Here is a 25,066-nt window from a genome sequence, read left to right on the forward strand (position 1 = left end):
CGAACTGTGGAACAAAAAATAGCAGAAAAATAGTTAGTGGAAAAAATAAATAAATATAAAATATATGTGACTAAAAAAGCAATAAATATATTATATTTAGAGAACAATAGGACTTTTAGAGAAAAATAAATAATACTTGTGATATTGTAAGCATCCAAAATGATAGAAAAGGAGAGAAAAAAACCCAAGACCAATCATAAAGGCTAGGTCACATAATCAGTAGCAATAATAACATTGTAAAGTGACAAGGGGGCATATACACATGCACAACAGGTTATAGTCAAGGAAGAGCACTTTGTCAAAACCCTTGAAAACCAAGGGTAAAAATCCAGAAAGTATCCCTTTTACATAACTTCTTAAATCTTGTAAACCATCTGTGGATTCATTTCAGTGAAGTGTCTAGGGACGCTATGTTTGGTGCTACCCTGCTTAAAAAATCTCAGAAGTTCTAAGAACCTGGCCTGAATAGTATGGCCCACATAAAGTAGGCCTCAAGGGCAGAGGCGGCTCTCTAATTAGGCAAATTAGGCGATTGCCTAAGGCCCCGCAGTCTTAAGGGCCTCGCAATCGAGTAATTTGCCTGTAAATAATCCGGTGGCAGCAAGTGCGGGGAGCGGGACAGTAGAGTCCTCTAGGTGGCGCAGCGGCTGGATGACAGACGGCATGAGGGCGGCATGTCCATGTGGGACCCTCACTTGAGCTTCTCTCTTGTGCCGCTCACCAGACCTCTCCTCCGCACCTGCCTCCTATTTGGTTCTGGAGTCGGAGCGGGGTGTTTCTGAAAAACTACCCAGCTGGATAGTCCCACCATGAGTGTGAAGAGGGAGGAACTCTTATGCTGCCGACCAGAGCAAAGGTGAGTGCCCGTGCCATGCAGCCTTCCCTGTGTGCCTGAATAGGAGGAGCGGTGGGGAGACTGCACATAGATAGTGGAATTGATTTTTCCATATTACTCCATACAGCCGCTGAATGTCTGCAGGGAGGAGAGGAGGAGAAGTGATCATTCAGCGGTTGCATGAAGGAATATGGAAAAATCAATTCCACTATCTATGTGCAGTCTCCCCACCGCTCCTCCTATCTAACCTTTTCTGCATCCCCGTTCTCTCCGGCCCCTCCGTGCGCTCCCTGGCTCCGCCCCTCTGTGCGCTCCCTGGCCCCGCCCCTCCTGCTCTTCAGCCCCTCCCTTTGCTCCCTGGCTCCGCCCCTCCTGCTCTCCAGCCAATTCTTGTCCTCCCTGGCTCCACCCCCATTTCGCCAGCACCACCTGCTCTCCAATTCTTTCTGCTTCCCCTCTCAAGCTCCCCCCCCAGCACTCTCCACCCCCCACCCTTAGCACTATCTGGCCCCCAGCACTCTTCACCCTACACCCCCTGCGGCTCTCTCTTGCCCCCATCACTCCCCACCTTCCACCCCCAGCACTCTCCAGCCCCAGCACTCTCCAGCCCCCACCCCCAGCACTCTCTGGCCCCCAGCACTCTCCGGCCCCCACCCTCAGCACTCTCTGGTCCCCAGCACTCTCCGGTCCCACCCCCCAGCACTCTCCGGTCCCCCCCCAGCACTCTCCGGTTCCCACCCCCCAGCACTCTACAGCTCCTCCCTGCTCTTTCCCCCCAGGGACTGCAGACAGGGACAAATCTCTAGATCTCTCTCTCTCCCCCATCCCTCACCCTCTCTTTCTCACCTCCCCCTCTCTCTCTCTTACCCCTCTATCCCCTCTATCTTTCTCCCCCCTCTCTCTTACCCCCTCTCCCCCTCTCTCCCTCCCCCCTCTCTCTCTTACCCCCCTCTCCCTCCTACCCCCCTCTCCCTCCCCCTCTCTCTCACCACACTCCTCTCTCTTACCCTTCCCACCCCTTTCTCTCTCCCTTCCCTTCTCTCCCTTCTCTCCATTCCCTCCCTTCTCTCCCTTCCCTCCCTTCCCTCCTTTCTCTCCCTTCCCTCCCTTCTCTCCCTTCCCTCCCCTCCCTCGCTCTCTCCCCTTCCCCCCTCTCTCCCTTCCCCCCTCTCTCCCTTCCCCCCTCTCTCCCTTCCCCCTCTCTCCCTTCCCCCTCTCTCCCTTCCCCCCTCTCTCCCTTCCCCCCTCTCTCCCTTCCCTCTATCCCCCCTTCCTTCCCTTCCTCTCTCCCTCCCTCCCTTCCTCTCTCCCCTCCTCCCTCTCTCCGTTCCCTCTATCCCCCTTCCCTTCCTCCCTCCCTCTCTCCCTCCCTCCCTCTCTCCCTCCCTTCCCTCTCTCCCTCTCTCCCTTCCTCCCTCTCTCCCTCCCTCCCTTCCTCCCTCTCTCCCTCTCTCCCTTCCTCCCTCCCTCTCTCCCTTCCTCCCTCCCTCTCTCCCTCCCTCCCTCTCTCCCTTCCTCCCTCCCTCTCTCCCTTCCTCCCTTCCCTCTCTCCCTTCCTCCCTCCCTCTCTCCCTTGCTTCCCTCTCTCCCTCCGCTTCCCTCCCTTCCTCTCTCCCCTCCCTTCCCTCCTTCTCTTCTCCTTGCTTCCCTTCTATCTCACTTCCTTCCTCTCTATCTCACTTCCTTCCCTCTCTATCTCCCTTCCTTCCCTCTCTCCCTTCCTTCCCTCTCTCACTTCCTTCCCTCTCTCACTTCCTTCCCTCTCTCACTTCCTTCCCTCTCTCACTTCCTTCCCTCTCTATCTCACTTCCCTTCCCTCCCTCTCTGCCTTCCTTGCTTCCCTCTTTCCCTTCCTTCCTTTCCTCTCTCTCCCCTCCTTCCCTCCTCTCTCTCCCTCCCTTCCTTCCCTCCCTCTCTCCCCTCCCTTCCTTCCCTCCCTCTCTCCCCTCCCTTCCTTCCCTCCCTCTCTCCCCCTCCCTTCCTTCCCTCCCTCTCTCCCCTCCCTCCCTTCCTTCCCTCTCTCCCCTCCCTCCCTTCCTTCCTCTCTCCCATACCTTCCTTCCCTCCCTCCCTTCCCTCCCCTCCCTTCCCTCCCCTCCCTTTCCTCCCCTCCCTTTCCTCCCTTCCCTCCCTCTCTCCCCTCCCTTCCCTCCCCTCTCTCCCTCCCTTCCCTCCCTCTCTTTTCCCTTCCTTCCCTCCCTCTCTTTTCCCTTCCTTCCCTCCCTCTCTTTTCCCTTCCTTCCCTCCCTCTCTTTTCCCTTCCTTCCCTCCCTCTCTTTTCCCTTCCTTCCCTCCCTCTCTTCTCCTTCCTTCCCTCCCTCTCTCCTTCCCTCTCTCCTCCCTTCCTTCCCTCCCTCTCTTCTCCCTTCCTTCCCTCCCTCTCTCCTTCCCTCTCTCCTCCCTTCCTTCCCTCTCTCCCTTCCTTCCCTCTCTCTCTTCCTTCCTCTTTCTTCCCCTTCCTTCCTTCCTCTCTCCCCCCTCTCTCTCTCTCTCCCCCCACCCCTCCTCTCCTCTTTCCACCTCTCTCTCCCCCTTTTGTGCACCCTTTATCTACCCCTCTCTCACCCCCTCTCTGCCTCCCTCTCGGTCACCCACTCTCCCTCTCACTCACAATGTCTTTCTCCCCTCCCCCTCCTCTATCTTTCCCTCCCCCTATCTCTCACAATCTCTCGCTCCCCCTCCCCTCTCTCACCCCTCCTCTCTGTCTCCCTTCCCCTCTCTTGCTCCCCCTGCACTGTGCTGGGATCCCCCCACTCTACTTCCTCTGCGGATGTAGAATGGCTCAGTGACAACCCCTCCCCATTCTCCCAAGACACAGGAAATTCTTAGAGGGGTTGCCACCTTGGTGGGCCCCAGATGTTTTAATGGCTGCATATGTCTGATGGGTGAGGAGAGTGCCCTGGAAGTGGTGCATCTTTTTGCAGCCAGTGGTGAACTGTTTGCTAGATCGGTGCATCTTTTTGCAGCCATTTTTATTGCTTGGATTTTTTTCCCATTATGGGCGTGATTGGGGCCTCATGTGTAAGTTTCGCCTAAGGCCTCACAAATCCTAGAGCCGCCTCTGCTCAAGGGTAGGTCAAACAATAAACTATATAATCAGAAGAGCAGTTGTGGAAGTCCAAGAATTATTAATATTTGAAAAAAAAAAGTTGTTCAACCGTGCTTTACAAATTTGCAGGTTAAACACGTTCTCTTTTTGCAATGTAATGTCATTATCAGGTCACCAAACATGTTGTTTTGCTTGTACTTAGGAGAGAAGACTATAATTCTACCACTAATTCTGGTTGGCCTCATCATCAGTATGCCATCCAGCTTTGGTCACCAGGCCTTAGGAGGGATGTGCTGGAACTGGAGAGAGTCCAGAGAAGGACAACAAAACTATTAAAGGGACTGGATGACCTCAGTTATGAGGTACAATTACAAACATTAAATGTATTCTCCCTGACACTTAAGAGGGGATATGATAGTGATATACAAATATCTTAATGGTGATTCTAGCATAGGGAGAAAACTATTCAGTGTTAGGTCTCATGAGAAGGCACACAGCCACTCAAGTTGGACAAGAAGTGCTTTTACCTTAGACTGTATATTTTTCACTGTTAGAGCAGTAAGGATGTGGAACTCCCACGGTTGGTGGTTTCAGCAAGGAGTGTTGATAAATTTTAACTTTTTTTTAAGACGTGAAAGCAATATACAGGGATATGGGAAATGGCAGTGACACAAACACACACAAGTTGAACTGGATGGACTGGTGTCTTTATTTAAACTTACCATCTATGTAAATATGTAACCTGGTAAATCTACAGCTTTCCACTAAGAGCAAGTGATGAACTATGAGGTGTAAAACAGTCTGCTGATGATAAGCACTAGTATTTTTTGTTAAAGTGGGAATAAACCCAGTTTCAAAAAACACTTTCATTCCCGGCATGCCGGAAATCCTAACTTTCACATTGGTTGTGCTCTCAACCAAACATTCAAACCATCCAATGGCTGGTATCATAACTGATCAGATGTGCAGCATTATGGCAGTTGAAGAATTATTAGAGGCCAAGATGGCAGCTTCCTTGACTGAAAATGGTAGGAGGGTTTACTTCCACTTTAAGAGAAGATGCTCATTTTTGGACTCATATTTCAAGCACCAACTCAATAGTGACAGGTTGTTATCCTTTCATTATATGGGAGACATGCTTTCTAAAACAACAAAAAAAATAAAAGTAAGAAAAGGAATCAGTATGGCAGATTGGTTAGCCAATTGGTTATTGGATCTTTTCACACATCTAGAATTCACTGCCATTTGACAAATATAATACAGCATTTTTTTTAAGGACTATAAGCATGCTCCTACCAATATTATGGAGGTCTATTTAAGAAAAGTCACTGGGCAAATGCCACAAGCATTTATCGATTTCTCAGAAATTCTGAACATAATTTTCTTAATATGTTGTTTTCCTAAGATCAGCTCCATCTAGTGGCCATTTTCCTGATATACCATGATCAAGAAAAAAGTGCATTATGACCACTAGATAGAGCTGGAAAGCAAAGGAAATTAACATATTAAGCAAAATATGGTCAGAACTTGTGAGGGCTGGGCAAATGCTTGTGACATGCTTATGTCTGGGCAATCTTTTTTTTTCTTTTAAATATGCTATAAATCTCTGCTATATATATATATATATATATATATATATATATATATATATATACACTCCTTTTTATTTTGCCATTTTAAATATGCTGCAAGTACAGAAAATGTCTGTTGAACTGCCAAAAATCCAGCGAGCTTCTATTTTCCTGCAGTGAACTGACAACTCTGAACGGAAATTCCAAGCAGTAATGTCATCGCAGGCCAGATTCTCCCCTGCTGCGCTACAATACACATCTCTTTCTTCTCATGTTTGTAACATAAGGGGATTTTTGGTCCAGAAGGGGAGAACTCTGGCAGGGCTGTCAATACTGTTTGGGATTTCAGTGCATGAGAAGCTACAGTCAAGCTCACTATGGGAAGTTAGATGCTTACTGTGGCATCAACAGGTCATTTTCCACGCTTGCTCTGTTATAAAGAGCTAAAACATGGTGAAATAAGGGTGTATAGCAGAGATGTACTGAATGTTTTTATTTTTGATTTGTCTAAGAACATGTTTAAATAATGTAGTAAGTTTGACATGTGTTGCATCACAATGCACATTAATGTGCTGTCTTAAGACAACCCACTCATTTGAATGGGCTGCCTAGGGCACTACAAGGGACCACAAATTCTGCATGCACCATTTTCATCAATGCAGGTCATGGAAATGCACAAAGATTCACAATGAATGGAACTGCAGTGCACCAAAGCATGTTAATGAATCACATTGGTTTGAATTAGTCCTTGACGTGACTGAACTATGATACCTTTTTTTATTTGCACTAACATACAATTTTTCAGGACAAACTTTCGGGGTATATCCCCTTCAAGGTCCCAGCAGTACTGATGAATCAGTACTGCTGGGACCTTGAAGAAGGGGACATACCCCAAAAGCTTGTCCTAAAAATTGTATGTTAGTGCAAAAAAAAAAAAAAAAAAGTATAACGGACAGTACGTCTCTATATACGGCGTTCAAAAATCATGATTAGAAACAATGTTTATAAATTCACCTAAGTAGTATAAAATGTAATAATAGGTTACAAAATATATTCCATCTGAATTAAAGCGATAAAAATGTAAAAACTAAATGATAAGTCACTGTAATAACAGATGATAGAAGAAAATATCTAATAAATATCACTTCAATTGACAGGCAAATTCAAATAAAAAAATCAGGTAAGCTAGATGTAAACATTGTTTATAACAGGTTAATAATAAAGGTAATCCCAATAAAAAGCCACATGCTGACCAGCACATGACGATGTACGTGGGCACAATGGTACGGCTAGGCAATTGGGCGTACAGGTACGTCCCATTTAAATCGCGGCATTGTGGGCGTGCATGCGCCTGCCGCGTGCTCCATGACTGTGCCCACGGTGCGGCAGAACGGGGAGATGTAAACAAGGCATTTCCCTGTTCTGCCTAGCAACATGACAGAGAGCTACTGCGCCATGTCATCATATTCTAGTGAGACAATCCCCCCCTACAGTTAGAATCATTCCCTAGGACACACTTAACCCCTTGATAGCCCCCTAGTGTTTAACCCCTTCCCTGCCAGTGTCATTTAGACAGTAATCAGTGCATTTTTATAGCACTGATTGCTGTATAAATGAAAGTGGTCCCAAAATAGTGTCAAAAGTGTCTGATGTGCCCGCCATAATGTCACAGATCTCCACCATTATTAATAAAAGAAAATTTATAATAAAAATGCCATCAATCTATCCCCTATTTTGTAGACGTTATAACTTTCACGCAAAACAATCAATATGCACTTATTTTGTTATCAAGAAATATGTCAGAATACATATCGGCCTAAACTGAGAAAGAACTTTGTTTTTTTAATATATTTTTTGGGGATATTTATTATAACAAAAGGTAAAAAATATAGCTTTTTTTTAAAAAAATTTGCTTTTTTTGTTTATAGCGCTAAAAATAAAAACCGCAGAGGTGATCAAATACCACCAAAATAAAGCTCTATTTGTGGGCAAAAAAGGGCGTCAATTTTGTTTGGGCGTTATGTCACACGGCCGCGCAATTGCCAGTTAAAGTGATGCAGTGCCGTATCACAAGATGTGCTGTGGTCAGGAAGGGGGTAAATCCTTCTGGGGCTAAGGTGGGTAAAGATGCTATAGCTGACTTTTTCCACTCCCTTTCTGTAAAAGCCAATTAAAATATATCTTGGAATTGATTGCAAATGTAAGAAGAATTCAGTATTTATTAAAATGGGATAATCAATAGTTAATAAACACAATACAGCAGAAGTAAATGTTAAAATAAACTATGGTTGTAACATTGCCTACCCACTGCTTTTATACATGATGTATAAGTTTGTATGAAATCTCAGTGTAAATGAATGTCTTGTGTGTGGTCACTCGACCACTAAGCTTCTGCTGCTCTGCGTAAATGAGTGGCCGCTGAAAAGGAAATCTCTGCCCTGCCGACAACAGCTAGAGCTGTGGAAGCCGGAGAGCGAATAATTTAGCCCTATTGTTGGCTCACACTTTTAAACAAAGAAGGCAAAGATTTACAGTCACGTGATCTCTCAGAAGAAGATTAAAAAAAAGGCATTTACACTATGATTTTTTTTTTACAAACTATAAGTGGTTATTTTAGCATGCTCTTCTACTTTATTTCCTAAACCTGAGTCAAAACTACATTCTGTGTACTGGTACATTCAATGTACAAGTGCCTAAAATGCATTATTTATATATCTGTTCGCATATCTATGTACACATGACAGAGGTTTTATTCTGTGTGCTATTTGAAATAGGTTTAGGGTAAACCAGCCACAGCCTGGGTCAGATTTACTAAAACTGGAGCGTACAAAATCTGGTGCAGCTCTGCATAGATTCAGCTGAAGTTAGAAGCTGATTGGCTGCTATGCACAGCTCTACCAGATTCTGAATGCTCCAGTTTTAGTAAATCAACCCCAAAAAGTAAAAAAATGTGCCAAAATAATCATGTTCATCTGGAACTTTACTTTTCTCAAAAAACCTGGCACCACTTCTCTAACCAACAAGCCTCATTTGGTCCTTTAATGTGAAGGATGGCATCAATGACCAATAGGAAGGCTCTACTGGTGGAAGGAAAGTGACAGGCTAAAATTTACTTTTACAGGAAAAATGGAGATTTGTATAGAACTTCACTCTGGATTTCTTAAAGGTCATGCGTCTTTTACTGGAGGTAACCTCTAAATGTGCTATTTTTCCTATACACAGTTTGAATTCCCTTGGCTTGTAAAAGATTTTTATTTAATATGCTTACAAGTGGTGACAAGTTTGTTTTAGGTGCAGCAATCTCCTCATATAGTTTTATATATGAATATATATATATATATATATATATATATATATATATATATATATATATATATACATATATATATATATATATATATATATATATATAATCAATACATAGAATAAAGAACTTACGTTTTTACATAGGGGTCGGAATATCCATTTGCATCCATAGCTGCTAGATGTGCACATCTAATGATGCCTACTAAGAGCCCTGATTTTTGTGAGCTGTATTTTAAGGATATAAGAATTCTCCCACGTTCCTCCAAAGATTTATCTTCTGTTTTATCTATCTGTGGATGGAAGCACAAATGTTAATGAAGATATAAAGAAGTTCATTCACAGCTGTCACAACAAAAAACACAATATCCATGGAGAACCTGATTTGTAAGTATAGAGATTATGAAAGAACCGGACATCCATTAAGCAGCCAGGTGTATTTGTGCAATTTGAATCCTATTTTTCCCTTCATGTTTGCACAATAAAATAATTATTGACCTTGATTAAGATAAAGGGTTAACAGAGATCGCTTTAGCCATTTCAGGTAATTGATTCTAAAGAATAGGAACAATACAACACTATTCAAAAATATAAACAATATAAATGTTTAGTAGGTAACAAAAGGACCAGGTTCCTGTTGCACACAATTTGCAGTTCTCTTTTACAGTCTTATACAAAAGTTTGACTACTCCTATTCCAATCACATAGTTTAATCATTTGCTCAAATAAGAGAAGGTGATACAACTTTGCAGGGAACAAAATTAGACATGGTGAGGTTATACAAAGGAAAAGCTGAACACGCTGTATGCTTTATCCCCTCTTTACATATACTTCCTAGGATTTATTAGATTTTGCAGACATTACTTTGCATTGAGTGCTCACACTTACACCAGTATTTGAACTCCTTCTACAGTTTTTTTGTTTCCCTAAAAATGTATTTTGTTGTAATTTATAGGCGTTGAAGCTATTGCTAGGACTAGGGATGAGCTCGGTGTTCGGCTCGAACATCGGCCGTTCGTCTGTTCGGCAAATTCAGAACATGGTGGACCGTTCGCACCATATTAGTGTGGCACGAAAGGCCCACAATGCACTACGCCATCGCAGTACATTGCTGGCTCATGATTGGCCAAGCATGCACTGTGACCCCGCATGCTTGGCCAATCACAGCGCTGGCAGCAAAGAGAGCCATAATTGCCTGTGGCCAGGGGCGTAACTATAGGGGGTGCAGCAGTCGCGACCGCAACTGGGTCCTGTGCTGCAGGGGGCCCATGCAGCCCCCTCTACATATGGCCGGCAGCAGCATAGGCAGCTAGGGGTACCAGTGCACCATGCACACGGGTGGCTTGAGGTGGAGGGTGACTAGCAGAGCTCCATGCTCGACTATCGCACTGGCTGCTCTTTAGTTGTGCATTCCCCGCATGACCTGTGTCCTCGGCTGGCTCCTCAGAGTACCCCTCTCCTGCTCCATGCATTGCCGCTCAGTCTGATGTCTGTTCTCCCCAGCCAGAGTTGAGAGCTGCCCTGGGGAAAAGGACCTTATCTCTTCTGGGGACAGGGACTCCATCCTGCCTAGGGACAGTCCCCCAATGGGGCACCTAAAAAAAAATAAAAAAAAATAAAAAAAAACTACTGATACCAGTGGTGGAACTACAGGGCTCACAAAGGTCATACCTGTGACCACGCCCTGGAGTTCCACCGCCGGACTCGGAGGGAAGGGCCCTGGCTGGGGTTCAGGGGGGCCCTTCATGGTTTCTTGCATCAGGGCCCTGAAGGTTCTAGTTACGCCACTGCCTGTGGCCAATTATAGCTCAGGGGGTTTAGTACACGCCCCACACTATATAAGGCTGCCAGCGTAGGGGCCTTGTGTAGTGTATTCCGGCATGCAGGGAAAGAGCTAGATAGGGAGGGACAGTGTGTTCTTTTCTCAGGCATCTTAAAGTTAAACTGGTGTTGTGTGCCTCCAGCACAGTATACACCTGTATCTACCCTTTATGGCTGGTGTTCTCTAATACAGGCATCTGCAGGAGTTAAAGTGGGCATTGTATGCTCCAGCACAGTATACACCTGAAGATACCCCTTATTGCTGGTGTTGTCTGTTGCATATCTTGCATATTAACCTTTAAAATTAGTACTTTTAATTTGGAACGTTCGAGTCCCATAGACTTTAATAGGGTTCTAAAGTTTGTACGAATTTTAGGTCCGTTGGAAGGTTCTGGTGCGAACCGAACCGGGGGGTGTTAGGCTCATCCCTAGCTAGGACTTATGTATATAATATAGGCTGTTAAACCAACTTGAATGTGTAGTTAATACTAAAACCCCATACACACTATCAGCTTTTCTGCTGAGTTTTTACTTCAGATTTACCAAAACCATATACCGTATATACTCGAGTATAAGCCGAGATTTTCAGCCTCTTTTTTGAGGCTGAAAGTGCCCCCCTCGGCTTATACTCGAGTCATCGCTGTCTGCCTGCTCGATCAGCGTGTCGAGCAGACAGACAGCGGCCATTCTATTCTAATTCAAAAGCCGCGCCTCCGGCTCCGCCTTCGCCTGTGATAGGCGGAACACTGAATTTCCCAGCAGCCTGTGTTCCGCCTATCACGGACATCCGCTCATCCTCGTACTACGGACGAGGATGAAAGGATGGCCGTGATAGGCGGAACACAGACTGCTGGGAAATTGTGTTCCGCCTATCACAGACAGGGAGGCGCGGCATTTGAACAGGAAAATGGGCGCCGACGAAGAGCGGTGATCCTGGGACGGGACCGGACGGAGGCTCGGCTCGGCTCGGCTCGGGACGGGACGGGACCGGACGGAGTCTCGGGACAGGACGGGACCGGACCGGACGGAGGCTCGGCTCGGGACGGGACGGGACCGGACGGAGGCTCGGGACCGGACGGAGGCTGGGGACACAGGTAGGCTGGACACACAAGGCCTCACACACACACACACACACACACACACACACACACACACACACACACACACACATGGATGGACACACACACAGGGATGGATGGATGGATGGATGGACGGACACACACACAGGGATGGATGGATGGATGGACACACACACACACACAGGGATGGATGGATGGATGGACACACACACACACAGGGATGGATGGATGGATGGATGGACACACACACAGGGATGGATGGATGGATGGACACACACACAGGGATGGACAGGCATATCTCACCCTCGGCTTATACACGAGTCAATAGGTTTCCCAGTTTTTTGGGGGTAAATTGGGGGCCTCGGCTTATACTCGGGTCGGCCTATACTCGAGTATATACGGTAATATAATATAATAGAATATAATATCAAACCTTAGGAGTTTCAATGTGTATACAATCAGGCAGGCCCATGGTTTTGGTAAATCTGAAGGAAAAACTCAGCAGAAAAACTGATAGTGTGTATGGGGCTTAAGGGTGTGCTTGACATTTTAGCATTGATGCTTTGTCTCTTTCTAATACAGAGATAGACAGAACTGCATATAAATGTTTTGAAAAGCGATTGATGGAGTGATTTTGGTGAAATTATACTATGTGGACTGCTCAGGCAAACTTTTCTTAAAAAAAAAAAGCGCTTGGCTTTGTTTTAAGACAATATAATGTGATTGCCATGTCAGTGCTGACACAGAGATCAATGGCTTTGTTAACGCCTCACGCCAATATACATCAGCAGAAGAGCTAGTGCAGGCAAACTAACGCACCTGTGCGTTCACGGAGAGACAGAACGGGGAGATGCTAATGTAAACAAGTATCTCCCCGTACTGCCTAGTGACAGTGTCACTGATCTCTGCTCCCTGTGATCGGGAGCAAAGATCAGTGACGTGTCACACGTTGTCACACCCCACCACAGTTAGAAACACTCCCCAGGACACCCTTAACCCCTACACTGCCCCCTAGTGGTTAACCCCTTCACTGCTAGTGTCATTTACACAGGAATCAGTGCACTTGTATAGCACTTGCGCCATAATGTTGCAGTCACAATAAAAATCACTGATTGCCGCCATTACTAGTAAAAAAAAAAATTAATTAAAATGCCATAAAACTATCCCCTATTTTGTAAACGCTATATCTTTATCTATCCAATCAATAAATGCTTATTGTGATTTTTTTTTTACCAAAAATATGTAGAAGAATACTTATCGGCCTAAACTGAGGGAAAAAAAAATATTTTTATATATTTTTGGGGATATTTTTTATAGCAAAATGTAAAAAAGAATGCGTTTTTTTTACAAAAATTGTTGCTCTTTTTTTGTTTATAGCACAAAAAATAAAAACCGCAGGGGTGATCATATATCACCAAAAGAAAGTTCTATTTGTGGGGAAAAAAGGACGTAAATTTTGTTTGGGAGCCACGAAGCACGACCACACAATTGACAGTTAAAAAGTGCTCTGATCAGGAAGGGGGTAAATTCTACCGGGGCCGAAGTGGTTAACAAAGCCAACTTTAGTACTGACCTCATCCCTAGTGTTAACAATAGCTCTAATCCTTTGTTTATAAACAAAGTTATGTGATTGCTAGGTCAGCACTGAAATGGCAATAACATGACTTTATTTAAAAACAAAGGATTTGGTATAGCATTTAGTATAGCATTAGTGTCAGAAATAGGAGTGCCTTGTTCCTCTTTAGGGTCGGTTCACACAGGGGCAACACGACTTTCAACACGACTTTTGGAGGCAACTTGGACACGACTTGGACACGACTTGGGGCGACTTACAACACGACTTTAAGTCGCCCCAGGCCAGGCGACTTTTGCCATGGCCAATCAGAGAATGAGCTCTCAAGGGGGAACTCCACGCCAAATTTAAAAAAAAACGGCATGGGTTCCCCCTCCGAGAGCATACCAGGCCCTTAGGTCTGGTATGGATTTTAAGGGGAACCCCCTACGCCGAAAAAATACAGCGTGCCCTCAACATGGGGGGGTGCCCCAAAGCACCTTGTCCCCATGTTGATGAGGACAAGGGCCTCTTCCCAACAACCCTGGCCGTTGGTTGTCGGGGTCTGCGGGCGGTGGGCTTATCGGAATCCGGGAGCCCCCTTTAATAAGGGGACCCCGGAGTGCCCATTATGATGTCACAGTCCCAGCATCCTCTGGGACTGTGACATCATAATGGGTGGGGACATCATCCGGGATGTCCCTATATAAGTCGCCGCACGCCACATCCCTGTCATTGTGAGCAGAGACAGCGACGAGGCAACAGCTCCTGAAGAGAAGAAGAGAAGAAGAGAATAACAGAAGACGGCGACAGAAGACCGGCTCCACCGCTTGTAAAAGAGCTAGAAGAAGGAGCGGTGGCCCGGAAAGAAGAACCGAAGAGGGGGGACAAGACCCCTGAAGTCGGAAGAAGAGGGCGGCGGAGACGAAGAAAGACGGGCTTCTCCGCTAGTAAAAGCGCTAGCAGAAGATATCGGAGGAGTCCGGCGAGAAGACCCCCCGGAGCTGTGCAATAAACAATTTTAACCCTTGTGTGTTGTGTTTTAAAAAAAAAAATTCCACAGGTGAATGGGTAGGGGTACATTGTACCCCATACTCATTCACATAGGGTGGGGGGGATGGGATCCGGGGGCCCCCTTATTAAAGGGGGCTCACAGATTCCGATAAGCCCACCGCCCGCAGACCCCGACAACCAACGGCCAGGGTTGTCGGGAAGAGGCCCTTGTCCTCATCAACATGGGGACAAGGTGCTTTGGGGTGGGGGGCCGCGTTGCCTCCCCTTCCCCAAGGCACCCCCCATGTTGAGATCACGTGGCCTGATACGGCTCAGGAGGGGGGGGGCACTCGCTCGTCCCCGACCCCTTTCCTGGCCGGCCGGGTAGCATGCTCGGATAAGGGTCTGGTATGGATCTGGGGGGGACCCCCACGCCATTTTTTCGGTGTAGTGGGTTCCCCTTAAAATCCATACCAGACCTAAGGGCCTAGTATGCTCTCGGAGGGGGAACCCACGCCAAATTTTTTAAATAAATTTGGCGTGGAGTTCCCTCTTGAGAGCTGATAATTCTGTGAGAGTCACCTCCGTATAGATGGAGATCCGACTTGGAGGCAACCTCCATTGAAATCAATGGGTACCAGTCGCCTACAAGTCGGATTGAAGTAGTACAGGAACCTCTTCTGAAGTCGGAGCGACTTCAGTAGTGTGCATTAAGACGGCTCTCATTCACTTACATTGATTTTTACATGTGGCACGACTTAAGGCGACTAGGGGCGACCTGAAGTCGGATCTGAGTCGCCCCTGTGTGAACCGAGCCTTAGTATCTAGCATAGTGTTACTAGCTAAATAAAAAAAAATTTTGGGCACAAGAAAACACCCCCCCCCTTCCAAAAAAAGAGAAAGCAGAGGGAAAAAGACTAGTCACCAGTATATTATTATTATTATTTCAGGTACTTGTATAGCTCTGTCAATTTACGCATTGCTTTACTGTACATATATAATATATATATTATACACTGACATCATTATAAACTGCATGTTGGTAACAATCACATTCTGTATTGTCTTTAAAGTGGATCTAAGCCTGATTTATGAAATTTGACCTAGACAAATATACTGTATCTGTAGCGTTTACTTATCTCTCTCCAAAGCCCTAAGTCCCCTGTCTTTATGCTGCTCCAAATTGCTGTTATCAGCATAATAACTTCTGACAAGTTCTCTGACACAGGAGATAAAAGCAGCTGAAAAATTGTGTTGGGGTGGGTGCTATAAAAAGATTAGCAGAGAGCTTGTCTATACACAGCACAGCTCTGCAAGTATCTTCCTTCCTCTGCCTATGTAGAGGGGGGTGCATTTCCTCCAATCAGCTGTCACACAGTGTATGCCAAGACTCCACTGCCACAGCTGAAACAGGAAGAAAAAAAAAATCTTCACTGGGTATAGTAGAGGGTTTACATCCATTTTAAATAATATAAGGTAAGTTCTAGGTGCACCCTTGTAATATATTAAAAAATACTATTATACTCCCTTATTCTTCAATATTCGTTCCTGTTATATCAGATTCATGTCAAGCCAGGGACAAACTTTTCTATTAAAACCCCTGGAGAGTCTTCACATCACTGTTTAAATTACAACGCTGCCTTCTTTATTGCATTTGAATTTCACTTCAATTAAAGAGCAGCCTTGCAGCTACACAATTTATGGCCTTTTAAATCACAAACAGAGGAAATGAAAATTAAAATGTTAGCTATTTTCATGAGATGAAATTGGTAAGGAGAAAAGGCACAACAAATTGACTTTTTTGGACATTTCTTTACTAATGATTGCTAATAAAAATGATATAACATTGAGAAAGAGTTTGAGTGAAGTGCTATGTAAAGCAGTGATTTTGCCATTAACAACTGCTAAACCTGTTGCTGTACTGTGTTACTGCCTGACTTGTTTGTATCCGTGGAACTGTTAAAATAAAAAACTTGAAAAAGATATAACAATAAAAATAAAAAGTAGGCTGTGGAGGCAAGCCTTCTACATGTGTGAAACACAGACACACAAAGAGTCATAAAGGTGAAGAGGTCTTCTTCAGGCCATCACACACCTAAAGTACTACATGTAGGGTTTGCTTCAATGTACAATAGAAAATACACAGGGATATAGTGTCCCTTTATAGTGGGCCACTATTCTGAAAGGAGCCACCTTGAAATATTTTCTACAAATGAAAAATATTGCACTTATTAGCCACTTTATAAGTGATCTTTAGGACAGATAGCTAAATAGTTTGTACCCATAAGACCCCTTAAAGGAAGCCTGTGCTAATAAAATATCTAGGTCACTAATTTAACTCATTCAGAAAATGTTGTTGCCTAGCTGTCATGGTATTCATGTGCCTTTAGTCCTTTGTAAGTCACTGACTAAATTTGCTTTCAAAATATTTTATTTTCAAGATATATAGAATATTCTCTCTAAATTTAACACACTAAGTTATCAGCAATGGCAGCCTATATACATAACAACACAACAAAAAGCAGCTCACACATTATGAGACATCTACCATAGCCCTATGATATTTTTACTGCTGTGCAGCACTATATATTCAAATAAATGCAACAATTGCTCATGTAAACTCATGTAAGCCCAATAAATATCATGTGAACACAATCAAGAGTTAAACCATAAACAATCATTATGTTGAAGAGCTACATAGTGTATACTAAAAGCCCCAGAAGACATCATTTGTGATGAAATGCACCAGGCAGAGCTGTGACATTACCGTGTTCCAGTAAGTGTCCATACATTGTCTCGGGCCGTTATTTCTTCAACAGTGCTGCAAATAATTGGACTATCTAAGTACATCTATGTGTTTTTAATAAATTAACCAACTGGATTTCCTACTATGTGGAGCATTTTGCTCCTTTTGTTTTTTGACATGGGCATATACAGTATCTCACAAAAGTGAGTACACCCCTCACATTTTTGTAAATATTTTATTATACCTTTTCATGTGACAACACTGAAGAAATGACACTTTGCAATAATGTAAAGCAGTGAGTGCACAGCTTGTATAACAGTGTCAAGTTTCTGCCCCCTCAAGATAACTAAACACACAGCCATTAATGTCTAAACCGCTGGCAACAAAAGTGAGTACACCCCTATGTGAAAATGTCCAAACTGGGCCCAATTAGCCATTTTTCCTCCCCGGTGTCATGTGACTAGTTGGTGTTACAAGGTCTCAGGTGTGAATGGGGAGCAGGTGTGTTAAATTTGGTGTTATCGCTCTCACTCTCTCATACTGGTCACTGGAAGTTCAACATGGCACCTCATGGCCAAGAACTCTCTAGGGAACTGTAAAAAAAGAATTGTTGCTCTGCATAAAGATAGTATAGGCTATAAGAAGATTTGCAAGATCCTGAAACTGAACTGCAGCATGGTGGCCAAGACCAGCGATTTAACAGGACAGGTTCCACTCAGAACAGGTCAACCAAAGAAGTGGAGTGCATGTGCTCAGCATCATATCCAGAAGTTGTCTTTGGGAAATAGGCATATGAGTTCTGCCAGCATTGTTGCAGAGGTTGAAGAGGTGAGGGGGTCAGCCTGTCAGTGCTCAGACCATACGCTGCACGCTGCATCAAATTGATCTGCATGGCTGTCATTGAAGAAGTTAGCCTCTTCCAAAGATGATGCACAAGAAAGCCTGCAAACAGTTTGCTGATGACAATCAGTTCATTGAGGGAACCATGAATGCCAACACGTACTGTGACATACTGAAGCAGAGCATGATCTCCTCCCTTCGGAGACTGGGAGGCAGGGCAGTATTCCAACATAACGACCCCAAACACACCTCCAAGATGATCACTGCCTTGCTAAAGTAGCTGAGGGTAAAGGTGATGGAATGGCCAAGCATGTCTCCACACCAAAACCCTAGGTGGAGGAGCGCACGGTCTCTAATATCCACCATCTCCGTGATGTTGTCCTGGAGGAGTGGAAGAGGACTCCAGTGGCAACATATAAGGCTCTGGTGAACTCCATGCCCAAGAGGGTTAAGGCAATTCTGGAAAATAATGGGGGCCACACAAAATATTGACACTTTAGGCCCAATTTGGACATTTTCATTTAGGAGTGTACTAATTTTTGTTGGCAGTGGTTTAGACATTAATGTTGAATTATTTTGAGATGACAGCACATGTACACTGTTATACAAGCTGTACACTCACAAGTTTACAAAAGTGTAATTTCTTCAGTGTTGTCACATAATAAAAAATATATAATAAAATATTTACAAAAATGTGAGGGGTGTACTCACTTTTGTGAGATACTGTATATTGGATGATGACCACTGGTCAGATCTTATTGCTGGTGTTTGCCCACCCTCCTGGCTGCTAGCTTGGCATACTGAAATGGTTTACTGCCAGCCAATAGCTGTGATCGTACCAATAAAAAATCCCAATCACCCCCCCCCTGCCGAGTAGTATAGTGTCACTAGGGTGACACTGTACTGCTAGAATGACATACATTGTATGTATATATATACCAGTTACAGTGTCTGAGATCACTGCCACACCAGTCCCAGTTTTCCTGATTACCAGTCATATTGTCTCTAATCACCACCACACCAGTTACAGTGTCCCTGATCACTGTTACATGAGTTACAGTGTCCCTGATTACTGCCACCCCCCTTATGGTATCCCTGATCCCGGTGTTTCCTGTGGCAAGAACTGTGCCATCTGCACATCCCACTGAATATGTTCCTGTGAGACACCAGTCCCAGCCATTCCCTGCTGACAACTGCACTCCTGGAACCAAAGGAACAATTTTGTTTTTCCTTTCTTCAGCCTCTTGTACTTCCTATCCAGTGAACATGGCATCCCTGGGGGTAGTACGCTAGGCTTGCTTGGCTTATAGGAACTGGGACTGCTATTGGTGACACCACACTAAGCTATATTCCCTGATCACTACAGTACATTGGTTTTGACACAGTTGTTTGATTTGTGTGATACACAAGATACCATGTCCGGTACATAATCAATCCAGACAGTGAAAAAGTCTCCCACATGTGGTATCACCATACTCAGTATGGGGTTTGGGGTGTAATTCTAAGTATGCCCTTACTTGGTGTAAAAAAAATATATATATATATTTATTTATTTATTTTTTCTTCATTTTCTTGCACTTCTCATACTTTCCAAACATTTGTGGCAAAAAAAAGTAAGTCTTCAAAAGACTCAACATGCCTCTAAAAAATACATTGGGGTATTTACTCTCCAAAATGTGGTCATTTGGAGGGTGTTTCCATTGTCCTGGTGCTCCAGGGTCTCCAAAAGTGTGATAGGTAGAAGGAAGTGTAATGCCCCGTACACACGAGAGGGATTAAGTCTGACAGACCTCCAAAGGAGTTCCGACGGAGTTCCGACGGAGTTCTGGCGGACTTTTCGACCGAACGGACTTGACCACACACCATCACACCAAACTCCGACGGAGTCGAACGTGATGACGTACGACTGGATTCGACGTAGGAAGTTCATAGACAGTAGCCAATAGCTGCCCTAGCGTCGGTTTTAGTCCGTCGGAGTAGCACACACATGAGCGAATTTTTCGAAGGGGACCGGGTCCGGCGGAGTTCCGTCGGGAAAATTTGAAGCATGCTTCATTTCTAAAGTCCGTCAGACTTTTGCGAAGCTAAAGTCCGTTGCAGCCCACACACGATCGGATAGTCTGACGGACTCAGTCTGACGGACTTTGGATGTTGAAAAGTCCGCTCGTGTGTACGGGGCTTAAGTGTAATTTACACTCCTAGAAAGCCTGAATGAGTGCTATGGATTTTGGGCCTGTCTGTGTAGCTAGGCCAGGGGTGCGCAACCCATGGCCTGCAGAGCCCTCTGATGTGACCCATGACCTAAAACCAGGGAAGCACATGCCCAAGGTCGGCAACCATTTGATCACGGTCTGGGCTTGCCAACTCACCATCCCAGAGCATCACAGTCCAGTGATCTGGCACTGGCAGGCACAACATAAGCCATTGCTTTCTCTGCAGTCTTCAATCTTTACACATCTGTGGGTGATTCCAGTAGCAGAAATAAAGGGGAAAGCAAGCAAAGTCTGGTGAAAGTAATCACAAGACCCTCAAACTCAACTAGCATGCACTGGGACAACCATGCAGGCATCATTGTGTGCTCTGTGCCACACACATTTTCTGAGCCCTGTACTATATACTCTATATTATACTTATTGTACATTTTATACTTCTGACCACAGCTAGGTTATATATGACAACCCCCTGACCCCTGCATTCTATGTGCCAATAGTAATTATATATTGTCTAAGTAGTCACTGACTGTTTGTCTTTAAAGGGTGAGTTCACCTTTACAGAAAATCTGTAAGGTGAACTTACACTGGACCACTGGACCCCCTCCCCATCCCCCTGGTCCTGCTGTATTGGAGATCTGCAATCAACCCCCCCCCCCCCCCATCAGACATCGAGATGGCACCTCACCGGTCAGAGGATTTGAAATCCTCCTGGATTTCTCTTCTCTCCTCCAGCGCTGACAGGATGAGCTAGACCAATTGAAATGCCTCTTATCTATACACACCGAGAGGCACAAATAGGTGATTAAGCCATGAGGATTTTAAATCTCCGGACTGGTGCAGCAGCATCCCGGTGTCTGACAGTGGGGGATATTGCAGGGACTCCGGTACAGCAAAACCGTGGGGGATGGGGAGAGGGTCCAGTGTAAGTTCACATTACAGATTTTCTGTAAAGGTGAACTTACACTTTAAGTTAGGTTGAAAAGCATATGTAAAGGAAGAATTAAACTTTTCTACAAAATGGCTGTGCCAAGTGTCCCTATTGTGTGGATATAAGGACTGTGATATATGTGTGCTGTGTATACAGAGCTACCCTAGGTTCAGATTTTATTTAACCATGTTCAGTGGTTCAGGTTTAATGTTCTTGTTAAGCCCCTCACGCAGTGAAAGGGAGTTGTGAGTACCTATGCCTATTCCCTGAGAAAAAAAGCTCTGGTTTTATCCTACTTTTACTTGTTTTTGGCAAATAGTGGTCATTGACCGAACTCTGGCATTAAAGATAAAAGTGGAGACTGTGGAATACTGCAATATTCTAATTTTTGCTTTCAATGCACCATATTAGTTTAGAAATGGCTGCTGCCATCTGACTTTCAACACATCTTGCTTTGGGACATATTTTTCCAGCTAGTAATGTGTTGCTTTATCACTGACCATAAGATAAGAGTAGACCCTTTCACACTAATGCTGTGTGTTTTTAGCTCTGTGTACCCCGGGGGCTTCATGTGGATTATGCGCATACTTTGCCATACAGTTCTATTGCATCAGGTGGTTTTGGTGAGTTTTTTTGAAAGTGCACCAAAGTTCCTACATGCAGAACAGCTACACATACTTTATGGGAAATCCTCATTGCATCAGTGTGAAAGTGCCCTAATATGTAAACTGTACCAGTCCAACTGTTAAAATCACAAAAATTACTTACAGGCAGTTGTTTTTCTAGACAGATGCTAAAATTTTTGGTTTGGTTGGGCTTCAGTTTTTTCAGAGGAATTCTTGTTTCACCAATGAACTCATTGTGTCGGAATTTATCCTCATCACATACTGAAATTCTAGGTGACACAAAGAAAAAAACACTTATAAGAACTCTTTTGACATTGCGCACAGAAAAGAAAAATAGAATTTTTGCACGAATGTTTTCATTTTCTATGCGAAAGATAAACATTTAACTCAATTTAAAGAAAAATCACGTAGTTAAGTATCTCTATGCATTATAAATGAAACAATCAGCGCACTAGAAACATGAAACCAGCCAGAAAATAACACATAGTAAAACATCCAGAAAGGAGATAATACATGAAGAAGCCAAGATCCCACAGAGCGAAAAGTAAAAATGCTTAAGTCCTAATGCTTCCTATTTACTTAACTAATACAAAAGTAAATAAGTCAGCAGTAACATTTTATTTTAATCTAGTAAATGTTGTAATTTTTTCATTTTTGACAATTTTTTTCATTATAGTTCAAATTTTCATAACTAAGTTATACATATTCTTAGGCTCTATGATCTATTGCATCAGAAAGTATAGAACGCATTGAAGTGACAATAAAGGCTTGTTTTCTTTTGATAAAATAAGAAAGATGTTATACTTGCCTGCTCTGTGCAACAATATTGCACAGAGCAATCCTTTACCTCCTCTTTGGCAGTGCCCCTCCAGTGCTATCTGCTTCTCTCTCCTCCGGGTTCCTCCTCAGCAAGCCTGGTGCTATGGAGGCACCTGCGTCTACATGCTCCCAACACACACAGCCCAGTAAGCCACACCTCCACTCCTACGTCACAAGGGTTTGACTGACAATAGCAGGAGCTTATGACAGTGCTGGGGTTGTGGCAGGAATCAAGAAAGTGTTGGTTATAAAGGCAGAATTTTTTTTAAATCTTAATACAGTGTATGCATTAGGATATAAAACCTGTGTGCTGCAGCCCCCTCCCTCAGCCCCCCTAATACCTACCTGAGCACCATCTTGATCCAGCGATAATGCACGAGAGCCTCCTCATTGGCTGAGGCACAGCAGCAGGCACCATTGGCTTCCACTGCTGTCAATCAAAGTCCCTGAGCCAATGAGGAGAGGGTGGGCGAGGCGCATCTCTGTGTCTGAATGAAAACACAGAGCAGAGGCTTGGCTCGGGTTCTCCCCATGGTAAGCTGCTTGCCGTGGGGCCACTTGGCAGGAAGGAGGGGGCTGCAAGGGACCCGAGAAGAGGAGAATCTGGGCTGCTCTGTGCAAAACCACTGCACAGAGCAGGTAAGTATAACATGTTTGTTATTTTTAACTAAAAACAAGACTTTAATATCACTGTAAAGCTGAATTCCAAAATAAGCAAATATTGTCTAAATACAAGAGGCATATGTATTCTTACTGGAATCTTGATTTATTTTATCTATTTTTTCCAGATTTGTGCAGTATTCACAAATACTAGAGGCGATTCAGTTCGCATTGTGCGCTATATAAGTATTTCATTCATTCATTCATTCATTCAGTATTCAAGTTCGAAACTTTGCCTCTGTACAAGAGCTTCCTGTAAAAAAATATACAGTTGTGCTCATAAATTTATGATTTCTTGGCCATTTTTTCAGAGAATATGAATGATAACACAAAAACATTTCTTTCTCTCGTGGTTAGTGTTTGCCTGAAGCCATTTATTATCAATCAATTGTGTTTACTCTATTTAAATCATAATGACAACAGAAACTACCGAAATTACACTGATCAAAAGTTTACATACTCTGGTGATTTTGGCCTGATAATATGCACACAAGGTGACACAAAGGGGTTTGAATGGCTATTAAAGGTAACCGTCCTCTCCTGTGATCTGTTTGCTTGTAATTAGTGTGTGTGTATAAAAGGTCAGTGAGTTTCTGGATTCCTGACAGACCCTTGCATCTTTCATCCAGTGCTGCACTGATGTTTCTGGAGTCATGTGGAAAGCAAAAACATTGTCAAAGGATCTGAAGGAAAGGGTATTTTAACGCTAATAAAACAGGAAATGGATATAAAAAGATGTCCAAGGAATTGAGAATGCCAATCAGCAGTGTTCAAACTCAAGAAGAAGTGGAAAATGAGGGGTTCTGTTGAAACCAAACCACGGTCAGGTAGGCCAACTAAAATTTCAGCCACAACTGCCAGAAAAATTGTTTGGGATGCACAGAAAAACCCACAAATAACTTCAGATGAAATACAGGACTCTCTGAAAACAGGTAGTGTGGCTGTTTCAAGATGCACAATAAGGAGGCACTTGAAGAAAGATGGGCTGCATGATCAAGTCGCCAGAAGAAAGCCAATAATATGCAAACGCCACAAAGTATCCTGCTTACAATACGCCAAGCCTCAAACCTTCTGGCACAAAGTCATTTGGAGTGATGAGACCAAAATTTAGCTTTTTGGCCACAACCATAAATGCTACATTTGGGGAGTCAACAAGGTCTATGATGTAAGGTACACCATTCCTACTGTGAAACACGGAGATGGATCGCTGATGTTTTGGAGATGTGTGAGCTACAAAGGCACAGGAAATTTGGTCAAAATTGATGGCAAGATAAATGCAGTATCTTATCAAAAAATACTGGAGGAACATTTGCATTCATCAGCCAGAAAGCTGCACATGGGACATACTTGGACATTCCAACATAACAATGATCCAAAACACAAGGCCAAGTCAACCTGTCATTGGCTACAGCAGAATAAAGTGAGGGTTCTGGAGTGGCCATCTCAGTCTTCTGACCTCAATATCATTGAGCCAATCTAGGGAGATCTCAAACGGGCAGTTCATGCAAGACAGCCCAAGGATTTACAGAAACTGGAGGCTTTTTGCCAAGAGGAATGGGCAGCTTTACCATCTGAGAAGATAAAGAGCCTTCTCCACAAATACCACAACAGACTTCAAGCTGTCATTGATGTTAAAGGGGGCAATACACAGTATTAAGAACTAGGGTATTGATCAGGGTCATTTGGCTAGTTCCTGTTGTCATTATGATTTAAAAAGAGACTTCAGCCAAACACTAACCATGAGTGAAAGAAACCTTTTTATGTTATCATTCTTTGAAAAATGGCCAAGAAATCATAAATTCTGCCTGGGTATGTAAACATATGAGCACAACTGTAACTAAAGGAAAAACCTTTTTTTTTTTTTGGATAGAGTGCAGAGAGATTAGAACCCCTATGAGGTTTTTATTGCTCCCCTGAGATTCACTCTCTCTATTTATCTTGTTTACCATTATCATTGTAAGTGAAGGTGAAATAAACATTGGGTTGTCCTCAGTAAAGTAATAGAGAAGACATCTTTCAATGGGGAATCTA

At 43.9% G+C, this 25,066-nt stretch overlaps 1 protein-coding gene across 3 annotated transcripts in view; it reads right to left on the reverse strand.

The window, feature by feature from the left end:
- DOC2B (double C2 domain beta) overlaps window positions 1-25,066 on the reverse strand; it is an 824,332-nt gene that overhangs the window by 164,365 nt on the left and 634,901 nt on the right. For all 3 annotated transcript variants that reach the window (XR_013274551.1, XM_077482237.1, XM_077482236.1), the window contains 2 exons: window positions 21,699-21,825; window positions 8,894-9,051 (listed from right to left, as the gene is read on the reverse strand). Coding sequence is in view for 2 of the 3 variants with exons in the window: in XM_077482237.1 (XP_077338363.1) it covers window positions 8,894-9,051; window positions 21,699-21,825 (285 nt within the window). In the remaining variant the exon portion in view is untranslated. The remainder of the gene's footprint in view (window positions 1-8,893; window positions 9,052-21,698; window positions 21,826-25,066) is intronic.

Source organism: Lithobates pipiens, unplaced genomic scaffold (genome assembly GCF_037356315.1).
Source record: "Lithobates pipiens isolate NorthernLeopardFrog02 unplaced genomic scaffold, aLitPip1_a1.2 Scaffold_16, whole genome shotgun sequence".
Lineage (NCBI taxonomy): Eukaryota > Metazoa > Chordata > Amphibia > Anura > Ranidae > Lithobates > Lithobates pipiens.